Source organism: Scaptodrosophila lebanonensis, unplaced genomic scaffold (assembly GCF_003285725.1).
Source record: "Scaptodrosophila lebanonensis strain 11010-0011.00,11010-0021.00 unplaced genomic scaffold, SlebRS2 tig00000080-arrow-pilon, whole genome shotgun sequence".
In the NCBI taxonomy this organism is placed as follows: Eukaryota; Metazoa; Arthropoda; class Insecta; order Diptera; family Drosophilidae; genus Scaptodrosophila; species Scaptodrosophila lebanonensis.
In genome coordinates this window covers 721,189-745,004 of record NW_022060561.1, presented here as the reverse complement: position 1 = coordinate 745,004, position 23,816 = coordinate 721,189, and the positions used below count along the sequence as shown (strand labels likewise).

Below are 23,816 nucleotides of genomic sequence, written 5' to 3'. Positions count from 1 at the left end.
TTTTATAAATTTATTAAAAAGAGAAAATATATTTTAAAAAAAAAGAAGAAAATTATGTTGTGTACATTGGAATTTTGTTGCTGAAAAAAACAGTCAAACAATAACCAACCAGACCCCAAAAAAGCATCCAGTCTTGCGTCCTGGGCTTCTTAGAAAATGAACCCAGAGTCGGGCAAGCCATTATACGAAGTCCTGGGCTGCCATACAGCCGAGTCTTTTTATTGTTCCCAGATTTCGATCAAGCGGCCTGTCCGACTCACCTCATATTTAGTTTATTTGGGAATCACCATCCAAAGCGTTTTAAATAAGAACAGCACATGGTTGATTAAATTACAACTAAACTTTTTATTGTCAATTACATGTTAATCATATGTCGAAAATTTATAAAATTTTGCATTGGAGTAGAATACCAAAAAATAAATAAGATTACAACTTAGCTTAGCTCATTTCGTTTCATTATCGTTTTGTATCATTTTCGATCCACTATTCCATTTTTACACATTTCTCTTCTTCCACTTAAATTGAACTATTTTTAATGACTGTTTATTAAGACGAAAGAAAAATACAGAAAAGTAATGGAAGCACCAACAATAAATTTTTGTTCCTTCTGCACGTTTCTCCATAGCTCGCATACTGCACCGAAGAAGAAGAAGAAGAAGTAATCGTCCTAAAGTATTTCCTTTGTGGCAAGAATTTACTAGAAATTTGTAATGTGTGTGTGTATGTTTGCGTTTAACTTAAAATACACTTCGGGGTCTTGTATCTACAACTAGAACTTATGAAACACTAAGGCAAAAACTGCATAACAATGTCCTTTGTACTTCACGCGAGGACGCCGTCCAGTGCGTGAATGACGCCGTTGGTGGCTGGAATATTGGAGGTGACCATCTGGGCGTCGTTCACCTTGATCTTGCCGGCCGAGGTCTTCTGCAGTACAACGGTCTTGCCCGTGTACAGCGAGTCCTTGACTTGGTAGAAGCGCATGCCCGCCGAGAAGAGAGCGCCGGGCACAATGTGCTTCATGGCGAACTGTTCGGCTGTCTCCTTGTCGTTGTAGAGCTTCTCGAGTGTATCAGAGTCCAGTTCGCTGAAGCTCTTGTCCACGGGCGCGAATACAGTGTAGGTCTTGACGCCTGCTATATAAGATTTTGAATTAGCGATGGTGATGGACTTGCATTTAGTTATAGACTTACCCTTGCTTTGCAACTTCTCGGATAGACCTGAAGTGTAGAGAATCTTCAAGAAGTTGGAGAAGCGACCCTCGCGATCCGACTGAAGTGTTTGAAGCAGATCCCCAACTGGCAGTGGGAACATGACGCGATCGACTGCATGTGCCACGCCCTGCGGTATCTTGATGTCCTTCTTATTCAGCACAACCATGGCGCCATTAATGGTGGTGAGCTGTGGTAGAGAAGAGAAGTACTTTGTTAGTATTAGTAAACTGTAGAATCCTGATAGACTTTACTGAAATGTAAAGTATTAGAAAAAACTAAAAAACTTGGATGCGAAAAAGTATTTTCATAAAAGATTTCTGCAGCGATCTCTTTGTTGGCAGCTCTATAGTATAGTATAGCATAGCTCAAATAGCTAGAAAGAGTGATGTACAGACGGAAAAAAGCAAGGAAAGTTCATGCTGAACATGCCAGCTACATACTTTACAAATAGAATCTTCTACACCGTTTACCCCTTCGGTTACAACGGGCAAGGAGACTATCTAGAATATTAAGTAACCACCAGTGGAGACTACAAGGCTTTAGCACTCACGGTAACATCGTTCCATTCCTGATCGTGCATGTTGTATTGATTAACACGCAGCTGTGTGCCCGCCAAAGAGACTCCCGTCATTTCATCCTGCAGCGTGGCAATCTCAAAGGCTCCCGGGATCACATGATGCAGCAGCAACTGTGCAGGATTAAAAACATTGGGATGATAACAGAGCATACGTAATTATTGAACTTGAGTTGAACTTACGCCGCTCAAGAGTCTGGGATTGGAGTGGAACTTCTCTTCGGCACGCTCGGGACCACCCAGCTGGACCAACAGATTCTTGAAGGCCTTGTCTGTGGGCACAAAAATGGTGTAGGGCCCCGTCTCATTCAAGATGCTATCCAGGCCCGATTGTCTCAAGTACTTGGCCATGGCGAAGAGCCCATTGGACTTGAGTATTTGGAGCAGATCCTCGCTCGGATTCGAAAGCACTGAGCTGGCGGCCGCCGACTTCTCGCTGTTCTCTGTCTCCTGCACCAAAGCGTCGGCATATTGGGGAGGTGCCACAAGATCCTGGCTCGAAACACGCTCAGTCACAATAGGTAGATGTGTGGACGAGCCACCGTAAGAGACTGAAGCTGAGGTGGCCGAAGAAATGCTGTAAATTGGCGCCGGGGTGGTGCGTATTAAGCTGGAGGCGGCCGAGGTGGTCTCATGGACATACTGCTGAACAGTGCTGGAGCGATGTATATAGGGGGAATTCGTGGTGGTGGTGGTGCTGGTGGTTGAGGTGCGTGACGGATGATACTGACGATGGTTGCTGGGCGTACCTCTGGATATAAAAGGCGTGGGTGTGGTGCTGGTCGTTGTAGTGGTGGTGGGCGTGGTCGTCGTATAAACTGTGCTTGTAATGGGCGAGCGGGTGGTTTGAATGATCTTGCCGCTCTTTATCTCCACCACTTCGTCATTGGGCAGGGTTAGTCGCGAGACAGAGGGAGGCAGCTTGATTTCTCCACTGCGTATGCGCTCCAGAATGCTCTCCACTTCGGCGCCCGTCTGCTTCGTCTCCTTCTCCCCATTGGCCTTGACGCCCTGGATCTTGAAACTACCATCGGTTTGTTCCTCCAAATACACATAGGTGGCCTTTTTCTTCGGCGGCAGAGTGGGTGGTGAAGCGGTAGCCGGCGCCTGCGACTTGGGGGAGCTCAAACCCTCGATTTCATAGCCATCGGGTATGAGACCACGTTTGGCCAGCTCTTCAAGCGTGGGTGGTTGGTCCGAGTCCGAGGTTATCACAGCCGAGCTGGCAATGCTATTGGCACCATTTGTGATGCCCTGCAGCTCTGCACCACCGCCATACAACGAAGCCAAACTGGATAGATCTACTCCACCGGGCAAGCCCTGTGGTGGCACGCCCTCGGACTCAATTGGATCGGGCGAACGCAGAATTTGCACCTTTCCACCACCGGGTAAGAGTAAATCGTTACTCTTGGTGGGCGCCACATCGGTCAGACTCAGCTTCAGTTCCCCTGCACCACCCGCACCGCCGAGCGCCTGCTGAGCCAGCAGGGTTTGCAGCTGCTCCTGCGAATAGGCCTGCTGTCCCTGCACCAAATTCGGGTCGGTGGTGCGTATGACCTGGACACGCTGTCCATTGGGCAGCACCAGATCCATTTCGTCGTAGGTCTTGTTGCCACTGAGCGGTTTCTGTGGTGCATCCGAGAGTGCCGCCTTCAGCTGCTTCAACAGATCATCGCGTGCGATTGTCTTCACAGATTTTTTGGGACCGCCTCCAACCTTTTGGCCATATTTACCCAATTCGGCTTTAACCTGGGCGTAGACATTCTTCTTCTGGGGTAAGGTGGTGCTGGCCTCTGTGGTGGTTGTTGTCGTCGTCGTTGTGGTGGTTGTTGTCGGATGTTCTTTGTAGTATTGCTGCAGAGCGCTATTGAACTGATTGTATTCGGTTGGATGAGCCACAGGTCGTCCGCGTGGTGGTCCAAACTGTGGTTGAGGTGGCAGATGCTGGTAATTATGCTGACTGATGATGGTGGGCAGGACATGTTGCTTGATTGCATGTTGCTTGGCCAAGAACTCCTCGTGTTGCTGGCGCACTTTGTGCTGCGACTTCTCGTACTGCTTGGCCACAAACTGTTCGTGTTTCTGGATCAGCTTTTGTTTGTATTCCTGATCGGCAACCTGCGGCTGGGGACCGGCGGTACCAGCGGGCAGGAAGGGGGCATTGATGAACTGATGTTGTTGCTGCAGTTGCTGATGCTGTTGGTGTTGCTGTTGCACCAAAGTTTCGCGGGAGGGCTGTGCGGGAAAGGCGGTGGACTGAAGATTGGAAAAGATTTGGGGCACTGGCAGACCCAGTTGTGGGGTCAACTGATACTGTTGTTGCCCTTGTGGCTGCTGCTGTTGCTGTTGCTGCTGATAGCTAAACTGCTGCTGCTGTTGTGGTTGCTGCTGCTGCTGCGGTATTGTCTGAAAGGTGGGCACCGGCGCCTGGCTGGGCAGCTTTTGTGTGGTCTGAGGCAAAGGTTGGGCTCCGAATTGTTGCGGCTGCTGATAGGCAAAGGTTTGTGGTGATGGCTGTTGCTGTTGCTGTTGCTGGAAGGGCTTGTGGCTGTAGGAGCGTTGCGGCAATGCTTGCGATGGACCCACATGCTGTTGCTGCTGCTGCTGCTGATGCTGCTGCTGACTGCTGGCGAAGTTGCGCAAATCTAGAAAGTTCTGATGATGCAAGTCCAGCTGCTGACCGTTTGCCTGTGGCTGCGGCTGCTGTGGATATTGCAAGTTCTGAAGCTGATTTTGTGTAGAGCGCTGGAATTGCTGGTTGCTATGTTGCTGCTGTTGTTGTTGTGGTGGTGGTTGTTGTTGTTGTGGGAAAAAGCGATGTTGTGATTGTTGCTGATAGCTTGGACGACGATGCTGGTGATGTTGGGGATGTGGAATCGGCGTCTCAACGCCCGGCTGCACAAAGTTCTGCTGATTGTACGGCTGCAGGTTCAACTGACGACGATGGCCATTATGGAAGGGAGGCTGCAATTAGAAGCAGGAATTAGTGCTGGTTGCATAATTATCCATGTTTATAATTATTTATATGAGCAAGGGGAAGAATCATTGAAATTGTCAGGGTGAGATTGAGTTATTTACTTGTAGTTTTGTTTCAATTCTTAGTTGCTTTACATATTTTTCCATTTCTTATTAGCAAAGCTTTTAATATTTGAAGCATATTTTATGAAACATTTAGAGTTACTCCCTCGTTTTTGAATCTAGCGCGCTGCAGCTTAGCTCTGAGTCTGGCTTCTTATTGTTGGGCGCAAATAATTTATTAAAATGATTAGATTAATATACTAAGCTAAGCATGCGAGTAAAATAATGATAATAAGTTTGTTAAACTATTATTTAAAATGCATTATTTCTCAAAATTTTCCTATTTAAAATCCATTAATTCTCAAAAATTGCGTAAGAAACCTAAATAACATTGTTGAGCTTCGAATAATTCATCAAGAGTATATTATTTGAAGTCTATTAATTCTCAAAAATTTCTTAAAAAAATTCATTAAGAGTATATTATTTAAAAGCCTTTAATTATCACAATTTTCTTTCAAAACCTAAATAACATTGTTAAGCTTCGAATAATTCATCAAGAGTATGACATATATTTTTAATTTAATGTTTTCTCCCTTTCAAAAGCAAATAATATGCGCGTGCTCGTATGACATAAAAACTACAACTGACATAGAAAATCTGCGCTGCCATTGAATGATAAATAAGCAAGAGGCGTTCCCATTTCTCCCCCTTGAATTTTGCAATGTGCATTAATATTAATGCGAACCAGTTTAAATAGCAACTGTCACCAACACATACACTCATATAGTAGTTGTAGTTGTGGTTGTTGTTGTTATGCTCCATTTAGCAGAAAGTTTTGAAACGAGATTGTGCGTCGCGTTGCCGGTTGGACCTGTGGCTCCTTTTTGGCAGTCGGTCAAGTTGAAGTTGATAATAAACATGGCAAGTGGGTTGCAGTAAAAGTGCCGGCCAAGCCGGTACAGCCATGGAAAATATATAACTTACTGCCAATTATGTAAGACTTGCAAGCGATAGTTATAGAAAAAAAGCATTCCAAAGCAGCTTTTGGGGCTTAGGAATAATGCATACATTTAAGTTAGGGCTTTATATATTTGCACATCTTTTTTTTACTTTTTTATTTATTTGTTGGACTGGACAATGCATACGATCATACTATAATAACATATATACAACATACTCTTTTGTTCATAAAAGAAACATAAGAATATTTGAAAGTAGAAAGTTGTTCTTTTTTTTTTTAAATTTGAGATACAATTTAAAGAATCAAAATATTACAAATACTCTTACTAAGTGAGCATACTTCGTTTTTATATCTGACTAATATTCGACGGAGTAGGATAAATATAAGTATAATGGTTTTAAGATTAATGAACAATTCGATCTTTAAGGTAAAAAAATGAATCAACATAGCTGAATCGAATATTGTCGACAAATAGATTTGTAAGGCGTGCTAAACAAGCATCTGGGAAATAATAATAATTTAAATAATCATTACAACGTATTCGAAAACGAGTAATGTGAGTATATGCCCTTTTTTATCGTTTCATAAATCTAATTGTTTTGCATACAAAATAAAAATTAAGTAAAACTACAACAAACCAAAATGTTAGTACTCTCTATATGAGACCTAAAGCCAAATTAAAATCATTGTTTATCGAGAATGGCAATATATTTTGTGCAATAGCAATTCATTAAATTATGAAACCCTTCCTAGGAATCGAATTCATTAACGTATAAGGAGTTAAAAAAGTAAAGCTGAACATCTTACTTCATGAAATCGATATTTTTAAAACATGATTTGTCACACAAATCAGAAACAGGAGTAGATATCAGTTAATTATTTATTCAAATAATAATAAATAATAAAAATGAATATGACTTTTCTCTCAAAATTCGTTCTCGTTCTTCCTCTATTATAAAATAAACTTTTGATAGTTAAAAATATAAAATGAAAATCTGAATTCTCATGGGTTTTTGATTAAATTTTTCACTCATTATCTGTAAAAACATACATACATATATATTTAAGTTGATAAGGTTTTATAAACTGTACTCTCTATTATTAACTAATTATAGATACAATTATTTCTTTAATAACACCAACTACTATATGCGTAATGAAAACAAGTACGACTAATAATCCATTCCAAATGCTTGTCAGTTAAGTGCGAGCTACGAGTAATGCTGGCCGAATTATGACACTTGATTTCAAGTGAAGATGTAGCTGTGTCGGTCGCTTCCTCCTCTCCAACTACACTCTACTATGTAGCTGATATACATATATACACAATAGGAAAGCCTAGTGTGAGCTTTGCAACATTTCTTTTGTCTTGAAGCTGCAATTGTGCCACAGTCTCAGTCCCACAATGCAACTTATACAACTTCCCAACTACGCCTCGAAAAGACAACAAAAAGCTGTGCTCGTCATACATCGCGTATACGTATCGGCTTGCAGCGACGTTTTGCACAAAAGAAATGATTGGCTTTAAAGTAAAACAACAACAACAACAACAAAAAGAAGAAGAAGAAGAAGAGAGCGACAGTGGTCAGACGAACAAGTAAACAAAAACAATTGTTTAACAACAGTTATTCAACACAATTTTGTTTGGATTCGCTGCGAACCGCTTAGAAAGAAGTCGCAGTCAAAAAAGCCGCCTCTAAAAACAAAAAATTGTTTGTTTTTGTTCGTTTTTGCTAAGCTGCTGTATAATTTAATTGCCAGCGCTATAAATCTTTTGGATACATTTTTTGTTTATCTGTGAGTGCGCGCGACGTCTCGATGCGTCTGCAAGATGTTCAGATTGAGAAGCCACGCCACTTGTGTCTTCCAGTCATTCAGTCAGTCTGCCAGGCAGTCAGTCTGTCAGTCTGCTAGCCAGCCAACTGACTCTTTCTTCTCGCATAGTAATTATGTTGTTATTGCTAATGATAATGCACTGGTTGCCGTTACTAATGCTCATCATCATTAGTCTGCTGCTACTGATGATGATGATGAAGTTGATGTTAGAGGCGAAGCTGTCATTTTTTCAGCGCTTATGTAACACTTTGTTAGGAATTTGTATGGCATAGGGAAATTGGGAATTATTTAAATTAAAAAAAGATTACCCAAAAACTGACTGACAATTGCATTTAAAGCCTAGTTTCGGAAAACTGAGTGATGTTTTTGTAATATGTGGCCAACAGCTTAATAAACAATATGACCCTTGTAACCCTAATTTTGTGAACATATTCTCTTTCAAGTGTTGATTTGTTGTTCAAGTTATATCGGCAAACCGATCATATTTTGTTAGTTATATCGAAAAATTTGAGGCTATGCAGATATTTTTAAAACATTGCTGGCAATCAAGATAATAATTGAAATGATGAACCTTTAAATAAAAAAATATATATATTTATAATGTCTTTAGCATCAAAAATTTATTCTATAGATTGTTAACATGACTTCAGAGATGGAAAAACACTCTTCAAAGGAAGTGTCTATAAATTGGAATGCAAAATATTATAGTTGTTTCATTATAACTCCAATTGGCAGTCGTAGAAGTATTGAAATGTTTCTTTATGAATGGTTAAGCATACGAGTTTCTAATAACTTCAATCTGCATTTTCACCTCTCGAACAAAAAAAAGAAGAGCCAAGTTGTTTATCCCCACCAGATTTTCCCCCCTCTTTCTTTTGACAAATTGCGCTCATGGTGAAAACATCAATCAATCAAGGCAACAGCTCCAATGCAATCAAAGTCCCAAAGCTGTCAGTGAACCCTGAGCCAAGTTTCGTCTTTGAAGCGTCATCGTCACCCCAACCAGCCATCCAGCCATCCAGTCATCCAGCCATTCAACTATTCAGCTATTCAGTCAGTCAATCAGTCAGCCACATTTCTCATCATATTTTATGTGCTGGGCGTGCTCTCTGAACATGCTGAACATGTTAATTTCACGGCTTAGCAAGCTCATTCAACATATATATAAAACCGATATCCAAAATGTTGATGTCTGAGTGCAAAACACTTTCGTTTTTAATACCAAATGCCAATCAATGCGCCGCGCATGCGCATGCGCCCAGGCCGAGGCCCAAAGCTGGCAACGCCCTCAATGGGCCCCAAAAGCATGTGTCAAGTGACTGTTGTAGTTGTAGTTGTCATTAGTTGGATGTATGTTAATGCGACCCACATTAGCCACTGTCTGTTGTTGTCACTGATATGATTGTTGTTGTTATTGTTGTTGTCAGTGTCTGTCTGTTGGTTGCGGTGGCAATGAAAGTGTCAATTGATTGACAATTTGAATGTTGCCGCTAGAAAATAGTCGAACTCCGAGCCGCAGCGGTAGCTGATGAGTGACGTAAAAACAATATTGCTTCAAAAGAAGAGAAACAATCAATCAATCAATCATTGGAATACTAAAAAATAGCAGCAAACATTTGTTTTGTTTATTGCAGTCTTGTTTTAATATTTTTTACCAAATACCAAAACTGCATAAATTAACGAAATCACACATTTTTTTAATTGCTCGAGCACTCGATTGTGTAACCATGTTTTCCCAATTAATGACCTATGCTGATAAGTAGGTCGATTGCAGAGGAATTTGGAAAAATTTTTAGAAACAAAGCACTGCTTTTGTTTGATTCTAATTTATTAGCCAGTTTGATCTCAAGTTTTCTATACGATAATCCGATACTTCAATAATAGGAATACTCTTAACACCTTATAAGTTAAGCCTCATTCTACATAAGTATGGAGTACCCTAATTCTCTTTTTAGACGGTCTTTTTTTACACGGTTTGAAAATTAAAAATGTTATATAGCATTTAGCACGATTTATTTCATCAATGTCTTTTTTTAACACTACTTTTTCAGGCACGAATCTACCGTGTAAAAACAGAATTAGGTGTATATGGAAAAACTTGTTTAGATATCCCTCAGATAATACAGTTTAGCATTTAAATATTAATAATGCTTAAGGCGTCATAGCTATAGCTAAATATTTGTTCGCCTGTACATTTTACATTGCAACCGAATTGATAATAAATACGTAAATAAACAAATAAATAAATAAATAAGTAAACAAATAAGTAAGTAAATAAATAAATAAAAAAGTAAATAAATAAATAAAATAAATAAAATAAGTAAAATAAATAATATAAGTAATATAAATAAAATAAATACAATAAATAAATAAAATAAATAAAATAAGTTAAATAAATAAAATAAATAAAATAAGTAAAATAAATAAAATAAATAAAATAAATAAAATAAATAAAATAAATAAAATAAATAAAATAAATAAAATAAAATAAATACAATAAATAAAATAATAATAAAAGTAAAATAAAAGAAAGAAATAAATATGTAAATAAATAAAATAACCACTTAATTGTAGTTTAAATTTTATTTATCAATAACAAATTCCTGCCATAACTTTTGTGAGAGCTTAAAGGTACTTCAAAGGTGTTACTCTTCATGGAAAATTACCTAAATAAATATGCATTTTTAAATAAATTTAGACACGTTTTCCCCCCACAAATATTTATATCAAATTTCTCATTGACAAAGAAAGTTGGAAACTATTCCATAATAGCGCGTCGTTGCGCCCATTTCCACCCAAAACTCTTGGGCTGGGCTCTCCAACCAAATTGTACTTTATGAGGCATCTGAACGCTGTCAAATCAATGTAACATTATGCTAATGACAAACGATACTCGCATGTATTTCTTGCTGTTTTTGTTTGACTTTAAACCGGTTGCGTCGATACTAAAAATACTACAAGTATATATTTCACAGTGGCCCAGGGAAGCCGTTGGGAGTCGAGTATTTTGCTCAGATTTAAGATCTGTAGACCTTTTCGTTACATGATTGAGTGATGTCTGCGAGTAAGTGGCTAATTTGTTAATAAGTCATAATTGATTTCACATCACATGAGTCTGTGGCTAAGGCAGAGGCAGAGGCAGAGCTCACAAATGAAAGCGAAATTTCTATTCATTTTCATGTTCGCTTGGCGCAGAGAAAGTGATTTGTGGATATTTGGGCAACATTTTTTTCTTTGTTTATGTTAATTAGAATTTAATAGTTTAAATCGAAAGATCTCAGCAAGAGACCAACAAGTATTGCGACAGCAAGCAACTGGCGCGCGCGTTTAATTAATTTTAAGTTGCCCCAGAGCTGGGCCATAAATTCTTTGAAAAGTTACGCAAGTGGCCAAGTATCCAGCAGATACTCAGGCAATTTACAAGTTAACGTTTTTCGGCCACATCAATGGCCGATGGCACATCAGCAGACAAGCAGACAAGAGATGAGAGAAGTGCATGCAGTTGGAAAAAAATGCTGTCTGAATTGCATTTTCAGCAACAACTTGAAGTATAGACTAAATGAGCTGTGTTGGATAAAAGAAAAAAACAGATTCAATTGATGTTTTAGGGAGTACAGAAATGGCATAAAATAGATCACATTGCTGGGATATTTGTGGAGCAACTCACAGCTCAGCTGCTATTGTAATTGCTAATAATTTAATCAACATATAATTTTTAGTCATTTTTTATAAGACTTGCATATATTTTAACAATATGTTGATAGCTATTTCAATGTCTCATTCATGCTTAAGGGTCCTTCTTCATCTTTTACCCAATAGATTAAATAAATTCAGATATTTTCTATCTGTACTGTTCACTCTGTTATAAAATTTGCGAGAATTGAAGCCTTTAATGAAAATAAAGAAGAGTCCATAATTCTATATAGAAAGGGTAGCCAAGGGGAATCTCACTTTTGAGCCCCAGTTCCTGGGAAGCATCTAATATTTTTCCATCAACTTTATGTACAGTTTTGACGGAAACAGGAATGAAAACATACGCCTATACTTATAAGAAATTCCACATCCTTTTATAGCCACTCCTGGGAATCATAAAAGCAGACAATTTTTATCGAATATACACTTTTCGCTGAGTGTAGCACACTTTTCCACACCACTCGTACTCGTATTTCCTGTCGCTCGTTTGACGTTCAACTCTGCGGATTTGCACTAGATTTATGTTTTTTTTTTGCTGCCACTTGGTCTTGTGTACATTTTTTGTGGCCAACTTTTGTAGCCATTTTCGGTTTTTGGTGGTACAGCTTACAATTTTGGTCAGTCGTGCATTTTCAAGGTTGTTGCCACTGCTCTCAAACATTTGCATTGGTGTTTTTCTTTTCTTTTTTTTTTTTTTTTTTTTTTTTTGGTAACTATGACTGTTGTAAGCCGTACATGACATATGTAGGTAATCAAAGTTTATGTTTGCGGCGCTGCTTGAAGCTGTGGGAATTGGCATGTCAATTAATGCTAGGAGGTCAGCTGACGAGTGTGGGTCAAGCGGATGTCCATAAAAAGACGTACTATTCGGCTTGTCAGCTAGAACAGAATGATTTATCGTTTAATTAGTAGTGGGTTTTTGCAATCGAATATTTTCAAGGAGTTAGCCCGCGTTATCCACTCGAATTTTCGAAAGAACTGTATGAAGAACTATGTAGAATGGAAATAAGAATATATTCTTCTCTATTCTTTGCTTCGAAATATAAGTTGTTGACTAAAAATGGGCTGAAATTGTCGAAGAGGACTGCTCTTGCTGTCTATAAGTAATAGAAAGGAACAGATTGTGTAACAAACAAACGTTCTCTAGTAAAAAAAAACAAGACAAACAATTATAAGAAAATGCACGTCCTATATAGAGTATATTTATTTAAATTAGATTGGAAATTGTATGATACAATAACCAATCGTGTCTATGGGGTATTTATTTACAAAGGTGGAACCACATACGAATAATTTCACTTTAAACAAATATAAATTGAAAAACAAAAACACTTTTTTATGGGTGCTATCCTGATGATCACATTTAAGTCACTTTAAGTCATTCATAAAAAAATGAATTAAAACCTATTTTCAACACGTTTTAGTCGTGTTTTTTTGTGAAAGGGCGTCGATAGAAGTTTAATGAATACAAATTAGAAGTCTATATTTCATATGGCTTCGAAAATATTAAATATTAAGTGTGAATTAAAAGGGAGACGCTAATTAGATGACGCGCAGTATAATTATCTTTTTGTAAACGTTTCGTTTTAAATTACGTTTAAATAAAGTATTCTGCGAAATATTAGTGTTTCCTAAAGATTACTTTGACGGCTATTTTTATACCCTGTAGGGTAAAAAGAGTATATTAGGTTTGTGCAAAGTATGTAACATACAGAAGGAAGCATCTCCGACCCCATAAAGTATATATATTCTTGATCAGCATGACGAGAGAAATCGATCTAGACATGTCCGTCCGTCCGTCTGTCCGTCTGTCCGTCCGTCTGTCCGTCCGTCTGTCCGTCCGTCTGGATGAACGCGAGGATCTCAGAAACTATAAAAGCTAGAATAACCAAAGTTGGCATCCAGATTCTCCTAGGTCCGAGTAAGGACGAGTTTATTTTATTTTTTGGAATTTCCCCCCCCCCCCCCCCCCTTCCCCCGCTACAGAATTTCAATAGCGTCCACATTTCAAATGCTACCTAAACCAAACTTTGCACACATAATTAATATATAATTGTCTACTGTTGTTCAAAATTTTATTCAATTCGGTCAATTCTAAGAAAAGTTATTAGCAAAACAAATTCTCGCCAGTACAACCCCCCCAAACTGCAGCAACAAGTTCGCTCTTCTTCTTCCTGTTTTTGCTGCTGCTTTGGGCGCATATAACTCAGTGAGGGAAGTTTACCTGGGTACAGGGTATTACACTGTCGGGCTTGCTCGACTGTAGCGTTCTCTCTTGTTCGAATTCAAAATATGTGAGATTGTTGTGAAGAGCGAACGTTAATTAAAAATAAAATCGAATTTTATTTCTTGTTTTAATGAATTATTCAATGCTCCCAACTGCTTTAATGTCAGCAACTAGGAGGGACTAGGAGGATAGTTCTCATTGAAACTGAAAGATTTTAAATCAACCAAAAACATTATAACAATTTCTAGCAAACCAGCTCAACATAAATAAATGTGCTTTTTAAATGCAGCTTAAATGCATTAATAATAAATAATAAATAAATTTACTTTTTAAATGCAGCTTAAATGTTTGTCATACGAAATAATCGTTTCACAGCCATAATCCATTCTCCTCTGCTAAATAGATTCGGCGAGGCATTTAAGTAGCCCTTACGTAACAGGGCTCATAAAATTGAGCCGCTTCTTTCACTTGTTGTCTTGGCAATAACAACAACAACAACTGGCTTCTTTTACGTGTCTTCAAAGACAAATCGTGCTAATTTATAAGCCATTTTACAAGCATTTTCCTTCACTTGCTGGCTGTTTTTTTTATTTTTTTTGTTTTTTGTTGGTCGGTGCGATTAAATCTCTTTGCGTACCAGCAAGCTTGACCAAGTTTCTTTTAAACTACAAAGTGATTGTTAAATAACATTTGTTGTTGCTATTGTTGTTGCTGCTGTTGTTGTTGTTGGTGTGCTTGCAATTGTTTTATTTGTTTGCTGGCGTTGTTTCTATATCTGGGAGCTCGTAACTTCTTTCGCTTTCATGTGGCCGACGAAGCGCCCGAAATAGTTAACTACTGACTGCCCACAGCCTACTTACTTCTTGTGTAGGTGTTGGTTTTGTCGCTGAGACTAGCAAAAAGAAAACAACAACAACAACAAGTTAGTTAATTACACAATTTGATGTAAATTTCTCTTTTTTGTTGGCTAGACGCGCATTCCTTGTGTGTGGCTTACAAATTAATTACCAGCATCGTTTTTCAGACATCATCAAACTATTTAGCTGGCAATCAAACTATGTTTAGGAAATGCAAGGCCTGTTCGCAACTGCAGCTAATTTTCGATATTCCTACAACAACATCCAACAGCAACAGATGGAGAAACAAAACCAAAACAAACCAAAAATACAAGACAAATACCAAAAAAAAGTGAAAGGCAATTGCCAAATCGTCGGATTGACCAACAGACGGACAAAAAGAAGCAAAAAATAAATGAAAACAAACTAAACCATCAAATGCTTATTATGCACATTTGGTGCCATGTGCAGGCTGTTTGTTGTTGTTGGCAATGATGAGGCTTCGACACAATCCCAGTTTTGGGACAACCAGTTTCGGATCTGCTGGCCAACACTTGACAGCGCTCCAAAGTTGAGATCACAAGCCACAGCAAAAACAGTTACATGAGGTTCTCCGCACGATTCTACACAATTGCCTCAACTAATTCAAGTATAAAGTGCTCTTCAGATCGAAAAGATGACTAGAATTAAATGTTAGTTCATGCACATGAAACGGTCTTTTAAAAAGATGTTGGAAATATTCAAAGCAACTATTTTTGAGCCAATCTAAGCTTTAGCTATTTATGTTCCTAAGAAAAGCATTAAGTAGGAAAGTACTGCGCTCACAGTCTTGCAAAGCTATACTCTTCCATCAACTTACCAAAAGTCTTGCCTTTGAAAAGAATGGTCGTTTCTTAAAAATTGCACTAATTTGGAAGACTCCAGCTTCAGAGCTTATTATAATATTTGTTTTCTGTATTTTCCAATTTGTTTTTATAAATATTGCAATATTTCTGTCTTTATTTAATGGCTATATGGATTATAAAGCTATTCTATTTAAATCTTATTAATGTTGGCTGATGTTTAGTTGATAAGCACACTATCTTGTAATTAAAACTACAATTTAAAAGCCACAAAACATTCATGTTAAAACGTTTTTTATACCCAGTAATAAGAAAGAATTAATACCATATCTTCTTGTTCAATGTTATAACAGAGAGAAGAAGATTCTACGACCCTCTAAAGAATATAAGTATATTTTTAATCACCATGATATCTTGATAGATCGATACAGCTCTGTCCGTCTGTCTGTATGATCGCTTAGATTTTGGAAACGCCTGATTCCACATTAACCAAACTCCCTTTCAGGCAGCAGGAGTTTATTTTATATATTTTTAATTTCCCCCAATACAGATAAATCAAACGCTTCCCACAAATAGCGCATATTGAGGGGTGAAAATAAAAAATGGTTGTTTCCTCTTTAAGGGACATACCGATATGAAAAACAATGTCAATTAAGCTGAAAAAACAGCATAATAATTATTACAGGAGCGTTTCAGGGTTGGGTTTGTTTTTCTTAAAAAACGTTTATTTATTTTTATTTTTCTGTGTGCAATCTCAGAATAATAAGCCTTCAAGTCTTAAACAAATACTAAGTATAAGAGCTATGAATTGCTCCATTCTCTTTGTTGATCTTAGACAATATCCGTTTAAGTAACTGGTGTTTGTTGTAGCTTCCCCAGAAGCGCTGTTTCGTCTGTCATTAGCAATCATCATACTCGTGAGTATGTTCAAGCATTAGTTTGTTGTTAAAAGCACAACCTGCATGTGCGAAAGTGTGTGTGTGTGGCTGTGTGTGTGCGTGTATATGCTGGCTTAAATGAAGTTTTAGTGGCCGCTGGAAACAAGATCTGTAATTGAAATTCAGCTTGGGCCTTGCGTAATAAACAAATTGCCGGCAGCGAGCAAAGTTGCTCAGACACCGACACTATCTAAGCAACCAGCAGCAACAGCAACAACAATGAACGCATTCACATATTTTTGCACTTCAAACTGAAGTGTTGGACAACAAATGGATTCGGATGGCAGTTAATTGAATGTGATGCAAATAAGGCAACTGCCAAAGGCGCCCGCCAGCCAACAACACCTTAAAGCCAACCACATGGCTGCAGATACTCTCGTATCTCTCTTGTATCTTGATGCCCACGCGTGTGAAACTGGCGCGCATTGCAACTGTGCGGCAGGCAGGCAGGCAGGCAGGCAGGCAGGCAGGCAGGTGGCAGCCCACGCGACTGCAGCGGTGCCACATTATGCACGTTGCTCCGTTATGGGATGCCTAATTTGACACACTCTGCCACTTTTTACGAGCCACAAAAGATTTATTGCATCATTAGTGTGTGTGCATTTAGTCCACAGCTTTAGTTTTAGAAACCACGATTCTAGGTCAGAGTTTTGTTTTGGTGGAGGCTGCAAGTGAAAATTTGTTTCGGTTTATAGGGCAGCTATAATAGTTTGGTTAACCAAACAATTGTTGTTTGCAGTTAATTGCAATTGTTGGCTTTTTATGGCGCCAGCTTTTAATTAACTTTATTAAAGTCTTGACATGTTTTCTGGTTTTTAGTAGAAGCTGTAAGCCAATAGACAGAAGATTGTTTTTAAAGAAGGACAGAAGAAGAGCCTGATTTGCTGTCACTAATAATTATATACCTTAATATATGTACTATGTATATGTGTAGAATGGAAAGAAGATGATATTATGCCCTATACAGGCCAATGGAAGCATTATAGTCGTTGCTAGATTTCGATGTAAAAGTAAACACCCATCAAGTCGAGTTCTAGAGTATGAAGAATATTAGGTCTGAGTTCTGGGCACATATATTTGGATAGAATAATGAAAGAAAATATATATTCAGAAAAGTTTTAAAAAAATATTTAATATCTAAAAAGTATTTAAAAACAAATCTAATATCAAGAATTCACATTTGTTTTTTAATAAATAATGTACTTTGTGTGCTTTTTAAGGTTCTTTTCCCAACTGCAATTTATATAATTGCATTTTTGCTACTTAATACCGAATAGCAATTTAAAGAATGGCAACCAAGGCGGCAAATTATAGAGGGAATAAAGATCTGCCAACATTTCGCAATAGCATTATTATAAACAGTAGCCTCACCTTGTCAGCTAAACTGAATCCTCAACAGTGTTGTCTGCTAATACAAATATGGGTTATGCAGCTCTAGCATAGATAGACATAGCTCATAGCTTTTAGACTTTCTTAAGCTTTAATATTTGCCCATTTGATTTGCTTTTGTTTCTGCAAAGCTGTGCAATTACAAATAATTGCCACTTTATTTATAAATCAAATCGCAAATTCGCAATTATTTTCGAATGATTTTTATTTAATTACAAGTCATGTAGTTATTATTCATGAAATCGCAAAATAAAACCTATCAGCTCATCAAGGCTGCGTATATTTTAAATGTAGTCTAAAACCTACATAAATGGTCTTTCAAAGCCAAAACAATTGGCTCGGTTTTGACCCATTTTCAACGGCACAACACAAAAAGCAGGCGCGACAAATCGTCTAAGCGCCACAACATGAGCGTCCAGCTCCAACTTCAATTCAATAACTATTGAGGGCTTCAGTTCAAGTGACGGCGCATGAAAATGAGTCGACAAACAATTGATGTCGTTTGAATGGCTTTGAACTAAAAAATAAATACGTAGGTAGGTGTACTATAAATAGATGAATCGCTTTGTAGAAACAAGCCAAGTTAAAATTGCACATTTCGAACATTTCGAAAGACCACTAAGGGCACAAAAGGCAACACTTTGGATTTTGATGAGCGTGAAAAAGTAGGCGTGTGCGATTGTCAAAGAAATGAAATATATTTTTATAATGTAAAACGAAACACAGATACTCTGTTGCAGCAAGTACTGAAAATTTCATATTTATTTATTTTTTTGAATTCCATTTTTTGTTGCCAACTTTTTCAACTTGCCGCTTCTGTTGTCCGTCGATAAATTGTAGTGGTTGTGGGCGCGTTGTTATTTATTTTACAAGTATTTTCATTTTTATCAAGCAACCGCATCAAGAGATTTTGCAAACCGCTTGTTTGCAGAGCGGCGGCAATCCTAACACGCATCCCCAGTTGCCAGCAGCATTAAAAAAAAGAGCTGTTTATTCAGATACGTACATCTTCGTCTTGGACTCTGCACAGACACTCTTGGAGTTGGCAGCACGCAAGTTTCGTCGAACTGTGTGCACGAAAATTATTGAATTGGAAAGTAAAATTGCAGTCATTTTTTATTTATTTATATTATATTTCTACAAATGCTTCTGCAAGCTGATTTTATGAACAACAAACACGCATATTGGGTTTATAAATATCTTAATGTTTATTGCTTTGGCAGCAAAAAAAAACAAATTTATTATTTTCAAAGTTCTTATTTCACAAGAGTTTATTTTTTATAGAAGAACATTTTAAAAACTTCAGTTAACACTACATCCTTTGTTATTTGTGGAACTACAGCTTCAGTTCGCAGAGACACCGAACATTGGCAGCCCAGACAATAAAAAGTTTTCTAAATGTGATTGACTATTATTACTTTTGTGATTTCTTCAGTCTTATTTGATGATAAATGCAAAATCTTGCACCAAATGATCACACATTTTCATATCTATAGCTACGCTTTTTACATGTGCATTCAAATACAATAATTTGGAATATAGTAAGGCTAAGATGTGTATATTTTCTTAAATATTCCAAAACAAAGATAAAAGTCATTGCATAGAGTTAAGCATTGGAATGCTTATACTATACATAGGTATTTAAAAGCCAATATCTTGTGTAACCTCAACAATTGACTTCGTTGTGTCTAATATTTCAGTAGAAAGTAATCTTTATTTATTGTGTACTATATTTCATCAGATATGAACACATTATTCTCAATGTGCAAAGCACTTTTCCAAATTAACAAGATTTTTCAGTCACATTATTTCTATACAGTCTGATTCCACGCTCTTCGGGAAATTTACTTGTTTTATATATTTTCTTATCTCATATTGATTTATCAGTTTGCTAAAAAGAAAATGTAAAAATTCAGGACAAAATAGGGTAGCGGCAAATACAACTTAAACCTAGTCCATTTAATCTATATATCTTATATTTCTAGGCAATTAATAAGGAAAGCATTTCGTTTTTTGAAATCTTATAATTGATTAGGGATCGTTGCTCAACATTTTCCTGAGTGCTGAAATATTGGAATAGAATCCACTGAATAATTCTTTAATTACAGCTTATGTGAAACGAAATATTTTCCCTATTTTTCTTGTAAAAAATGTTTAAAAAAATTATCGACTTTTTATATCAAAAACAATTAACAAATATAAGACAGAATATTGATCTGCTAATAACTTATTTTTCCTTATGCTTTTGTTCCTTTATAAAAATACGGTAAGCTATTTTTGGTTCATCTGGAATATACACAAATTGAAAAAGAAGAGTTTAATGTTTTCTTCTCAAGCTCACAAAAAATTTAAAACATTTAAAACAAAGCTAGATTAAAACTCTTGGGTTATGTTAGTTTATGATTATTTTTTGTTTCTTTGTGGAAACTCAACTCTTTTTTTGAAATGACCCAGACGTGTACCCATACATAATTGCCGGCTCGAAAGCCTGAACCCATCGAGGTTACTAACCGCTATACAATGGTCAGCCAACGACAGCCCCAGTGAGCGGTCTTTGGCGCGACGACAGGCCCAGGTAATTGCTCAAAATTGTCACGAACTGAGCATGCAATAGTTTACTGACTTCACGCACACTCCAAGCCGATGTCAAGCTACTGGCAATTGCGACTCTCGGCCGGCCAGCAGTTTGTCTAGCAATTTGCATGCGACCGCACAAAGAAATGTGACGCCAGTTTTCCTTGTTTTCGTGGAAAAGCGGTGCAAGTGCAGCCGTCAATGGGCTTGCGTGACCAGAAACGAGGCACGAGTGTTGGCCAAATCCAGGCGAGTCAGATGCATATCAAAGACAATGTTTAAATAACTTAATTGTGACGGCAAAGACAACGCAGCTGTTAAATAAAAAATTAAAAATTTGCTGAACAGAATTTCGCAGAAAATAAAATGAAATGAAATGAAAAATAACTAAAGCCAGTGCGCGGCTTTTGTGAAAACTTTTTGCGCACTGTTAACCCATAAATTATGAATTCCAACAATGGCAGCTGAAATGCGCACAAAAGTTTTCATTTCATTTTGAAACAATGGCAGCCGCTTTTGACAAATAACATGGCAAAAAAATAAAAGCCAGCCAGTCGAAAGGTGGAAAAGGTGGGAGGGGGCAGGGGAGGGAGCTCTTCTTGCAATTGCATGTCTGCCAGGCTTTAACGAAAAAACTATGCTAGGCTAATGCTAATATATAATTAATGCATTAGGCGAGCTATAAAATTAAACTGCAAAAAATAATAATAATACGTAAATGAAAAACATCGTCTAGAGCGCATTTGAGTGGTGAGTGGGCTAATTGGTAGCTACCAGCTGCTATAAAGGAAAAGCTGTCTTAGGCCAGCATGCTCAAGTGGGCTAATTCTGCTAATGGAATGCAATAGGAAAGGAGTGAGTTTGCAAAAAAAAAGAGCGGACGATGCAATGAAATACAAAAAAAAGAAAGATTGTTTGCTTTGGAGCTAACAAATTTTGTAAATAGTTGAAACGCTTTTGTCGCAATCGCACGCTCAGAGGCAAATGGCGTACCGTTTGAAAAACTTGGACTTCTCCAAGGCTATTTAAGATTTTATGCACAATTCGTTCTTACATTGCCAATAGATCTTTCAGGTAGTGTGAATTTTCGTGAGCATATATACGTTGTCATCTCATTTGATCGACCAGAAGACCAGAGAACATTTTCGTCTTGAAATCGGTTTTAATCTGTTTTATGAGACCTTTCAAAAGAATGTGCTTCAAATATATCACAGTACACTGAGCAGACAAAATTCAAGATATATACAGCATATACGATAACTGCTGGGACTTTACTTGCATGTTTTAAAACTATTTTAAATAATTTATGAGAAATAAATAAAATAATCTCTACACAAAAGACGCATATTCTTAAATGAACAAATGAATATATATTTAAAAAAAATAGTTAGAATATCCAGTAATCATTCAATACCTTAAAGATATAATTGAATACCCTAACTGCTATTTAAATGTAGAGCCGAGAGTTCTAATTTATGTCATCGAAGAAAGAGGGAGGGAGAGAGTTGAAGTGTAATAAATTTTGTATTACTACTAAAAAACAAGAGAGAACGCTACAGTCGAACGCAAGCCCGACAGTGTACCCTGTACCCAGGTAAACTTCAGTCAGAGTTATATGAGCCCATAGCAGCAGCAAAAAGAAGAAGAAGAAGAGCAAACTTGTTGGTGCAGTTTGGTGGGTTGCACTGGAGAGAATTTGTTTCGCTAATAACTTTTCTTAGAATTGACCGAATTGAATAATTAAACATTGAATTAAACAGCAGTAGATAATTATATATAAATTATGTGTGTAAATTTTGATTTAGGTAGCATTTGAAATGTGGACGCAATTGACAAAATTCTGTAGCGGGGGAAGGGGGGAAAATTCTAAAAAATAAAATAAACTCGTCCTCTCTCGGACCTAGGAGAATCTGGACGCCAACTTTGGTTATTCTAGCTTTTATAGTTTCTGAGATCCTTGCGTTCATCCAGACGGACGGACATGTCTAGATCGATTTCTCTCGTCATGCTGATTCAGAATATATATACTTTATGGGGTCGGAGATGCATGTTACATACTTTGCATAAACCTAATATACCCTTTTTACCCTACGGGTACAGGGTATAGAAATAAGTTTTAAGGTTTTTTTTAAAGGGTCGCATAAAGCCCTTCATAGTCGGGTTCTCTTACAATTCTTTCAACAGAATTTATTTAAGTATATTATATTTTTATATATTTGGAAAGATGATAGAAGAATAGCAGCCACAAAGGGCATTAAAACTATATTCTATAAAGACATTGGGAATAGGAGAAGAAGCAATCTGGGTTTTAGAATTTGTGGATCATAAATATTACATATTCTAAGCTAAATATGCATTTGAAAATTATTTAAAATTGCAGAAAAATGCGATTTTCGTATGAAAACATTAGCTATTTGATATTATTTTGTGGATTTGAAACTTCCCAATAAGGACGCAGACTAAGAAATATACCATGAATACAGACTTATTTTTGCAAATACGATAATTTGCTTTTCTTGCTTTTGGCAAGAACCAACAGCTCTTCTATTTGTTTATCTTTTACCTTCATCGAAGTATTTTTCACATATGTATTGCCTCTCTTTACATTCTTTAACTCAAACCCATTTTCCATGCGCATATTTCATGGCCTAAGTAAGTGCTGGAGTCAAAGCACCCTCGACTTCATGCACCCCCCGTACCGTTCATGTACCCCCCGAGTCGAATCCCCGACAGTTTCCCCGAATTTCGGGCCCATGCAACACTTCACAGTAGAGTGCGTTGGCGTTGGCGTTGGCTTCATGCCACATTATCGCGCCGCTAACTGAGCTGCAGCCACCTCAGCTGCCTGCCACTTTCAATTTTCCATTTTCCATTCGGAGTAGCAACGTCAAAGCGAAGTAAAAAGTTGGATTTGTTTGCAAGCTTCGTTGATTTTCTATAGACTGCAGAATTTTATTTTACTTTTGCAGCTTTGCTTCACTTTTTTGTTATTTCTCGTCAGTTTTGGGGTGCATGCTTCTTTCTTTTGTTGCTTCTTCATTTGCCAAAGCACTTCGTTTTGTTGCGAATAACACATTTTAATTTGTTTTGCGGCTATGCGGTGAGCTGCTGCTGTTGTTGTTGTAATTGTTGTTGCGCATTTGAGTGCAACATCTAAACATGCAACTAAATGAGGTTTGCTTTCGGTTTCATGCGCTAAAGAAATTAAACGTCACTGTCTTCTCATAAGTACATTTCAAAAGTGTGGGAGTGCAAACGCTTTTCCAACGAACAGAAATAATATTTTAAAAATATCACAAAACTCATAAAAATGAGAAATTCAATTAAAATAGACTGCACCTGTAAGGAACTCTCCAACATTAATGACGCATTTCAATTTAATATAATGACGAAATCGTCTTTTGTTACACAATCCACATTCCTCCAGAAATTGAATTCTCTTCCCAACCACTTCATCTTTCATTTCAACTGAATTTTTTGCATAATATCATCGGAGCTTCCGTCAGCAACAATTTTGCATATTCGTGTCACAAATTAGCTTTTTTTTTGTGCAATCCTCAGAGCAACCACAAAAAAACATTAAAATACAAATGTTTTGCGCAAATTTTAAGTGCAAATCAATGGACAAGTTTGAAAATGCCGAAAACAACTCCCACTTGCAACATCGGCCAACGAGAAAGCCAAAGAAAATGTTGAAGAAAAACAAATTATGCA

General features: G+C 37.4%; 1 protein-coding gene across 1 annotated transcript in view; it reads right to left on the bottom strand.

The window, feature by feature from the left end:
* Positions 1–560: 560 nt before the first annotated feature.
* LOC115625946 overlaps positions 561–23,816 on the bottom strand; it is a 33,708-nt gene continuing 10,452 nt past the window's right edge. Inside the window, exons 2-5 of the mRNA XM_030521182.1 lie at positions 1,972–4,752; positions 1,765–1,902; positions 1,194–1,401; positions 561–1,133 (exon numbers count right to left, since the gene is read on the bottom strand). Coding sequence (XP_030377042.1) covers positions 823–1,133; positions 1,194–1,401; positions 1,765–1,902; positions 1,972–4,752 — 3,438 coding nt within the window. The 3' untranslated portion in view covers positions 561–822. The remainder of the gene's footprint in view (positions 1,134–1,193; positions 1,402–1,764; positions 1,903–1,971; positions 4,753–23,816) is intronic.